The sequence below is a fragment of the Nannospalax galili genome, unplaced genomic scaffold (genome assembly GCF_000622305.1).
Source record: "Nannospalax galili isolate Female #2095 unplaced genomic scaffold, S.galili_v1.0 scaffold1252, whole genome shotgun sequence".
NCBI lineage: Eukaryota > Metazoa > Chordata > Mammalia > Rodentia > Spalacidae > Nannospalax > Nannospalax galili.
The window spans coordinates 455104-456815 of NW_008330482.1; the positions used below are offsets into that span (position 1 = coordinate 455104).

Below are 1712 nucleotides of genomic sequence, written 5' to 3' on the forward strand. Positions count from 1 at the left end.
ACTCTGTAGTCCAGGCTGGCCTCAAACTCACAGAGATCCACCTGCCTCTGCCTCCCAAGTGCTGAGACTAAAGGCATGCACCACCAAGAAAAACAAAACTATTTGTGATCTACCTCTTAAATTATCATGTCATACTTGTGTACATTGATTTCTGAGTCAGCAGCACTGTGTTTATTGAATCAGACTGTTTTGAGCACACTAGACCTTGAATATATCAGCCAGCTCAAAGCATGGCTACCCATCATGCTTTTCTTCCAAAGTTTGTCTCTCAACGAATCAGAAAATGTGTTCCTGAGGCCTGTCCCCTGGCATGTGATATTCATGGACATGTTCTCTCTGGTGTACCCACAGGGTTTGATGAGCTGACCTGGATGTGGCCCCAACCTCCATCACAGCCACCCATCATTGGGACTGATAGAAGATGCTTCCCTTCAAGGTGAGCAAATGGATGGGGCTGGCTTGCTTCCAGTCACTGGTACACTCCTCACCTAGTGTTCCTCAGAAGAAACTAATCCACAAGCTACAAGAGGAAAAGGCTTTTCGAGAAGAGATAAAAAAGTTCCATGAGAAAATAGAAGGCTTCAGGGAAGAGATATGGAATTTCCGTGGCAAGATCCGGGGCTTCCGGGGTCAGATCCTGGGTTTTGGGGAAGAAGAAAGACCTTTCTGGGAAGAAGAGAAAACTTTCTGGAAGGAAGAAAAAAACTTCTGGGAAATGGAAAAATCTTTCCGAGAAGAAGAGAAGACATTTTGGAAAAAATACCGTACTTTCTGGAAAGAGGACAAGGCCTTCTGGAAAGAGGACAATGCCTTGTGGGAAAGGGTTAGGAATCTTCTTCAGGAGGACAAGGCGCTATGGGAGGAGGAAAGGGCCTTGTGGATAGAGGAGCGAGGCCTGCTTGAGGAGGAAAAGGCCCTGTGGGAAGATAAGAAGTCCCTCTGGGAGGAAGAGAAGGCTCTCTGGGTGGAAGGGGGCCACCTCCTGCTCCTTGGGGAGCAGAGGCCCCCAAACGAAGAATTACAATCACCAGTGTTTCCCCGAGGCCGGGCATAGTGAGCACAGGAGATGCAGGGCCATGGGGTTCACATGCCGCTGGACTGGGATCCAAGTCGAGAGTGACCCCATGTACTTGAGGAAATAGGTATGTCCTTGTCTCCTTGCTGTGAAAGCTCCAATAAACTCCTGAGGAGAGAACCGCTGGATTGGGATCCAAGTCGAGAGTGACCCCATGTACTTGAGGAAATAGATATGTCCTTGTCTCCTTGCTGTGAAAGCTCCAATAAACTCCTGAGGAGAGATTAGAAAAAAAAACAGCTCACGGAAGGCTGGCTACATTTTTTTCTGATTGTTTCTCATATTCCCATCTTCCAGTGTACTGACGGCCACTGAGAGACTGGTTCCAGAGAATTCCCCAAATCCTCTGCCTGTGGGGGTGTTTGTGAGTAAGATTGGGAAGGAGACACTCAGACAGTGCCAGCCAGAAACATGTAGGGATAGAGAGTGGCTGAGCTATCTTACTTCTGTCTCCCTGTGGGGGTGATCATTTCCCCTTTATTCTGGTCAGTCTGGGAGGCCTGGCATGGGCTGACAGACTTCCAGAAGCCTGTCAGACTCCCATGGATAAAAGCATGAGAAAGGGCCCTTAACGTGGACTTGAGGCTCAAGAGCATCCTTTAAGATCAATGACCTTTTCTGACAAAGGAGACAAAGT

At 48.2% G+C, this 1712-nt stretch overlaps 1 protein-coding gene across 1 annotated transcript; it reads left to right on the forward strand.

Moving 5' to 3' along the window:
* The first annotated feature begins 421 nt into the window (after positions 1-421).
* Positions 422-1054, forward strand: Ccdc70 (coiled-coil domain containing 70). Its single transcript, XM_008847398.1, has one exon. The coding sequence runs from the start codon at positions 422-424 to the stop codon at positions 1052-1054; it is 633 nt and encodes a 210-aa protein (XP_008845620.1).
* The last annotated feature ends 658 nt before the right edge of the window (positions 1055-1712 follow it).

Bases quoted from the DNA above. Each gene is read 5' to 3' on its own strand.
- Ccdc70 (XM_008847398.1), top strand. From the start codon at position 422: ATGCTTCCCTTCAAGGTGAGCAAATGGATGGGGCTGGCTTGCTTCCAG.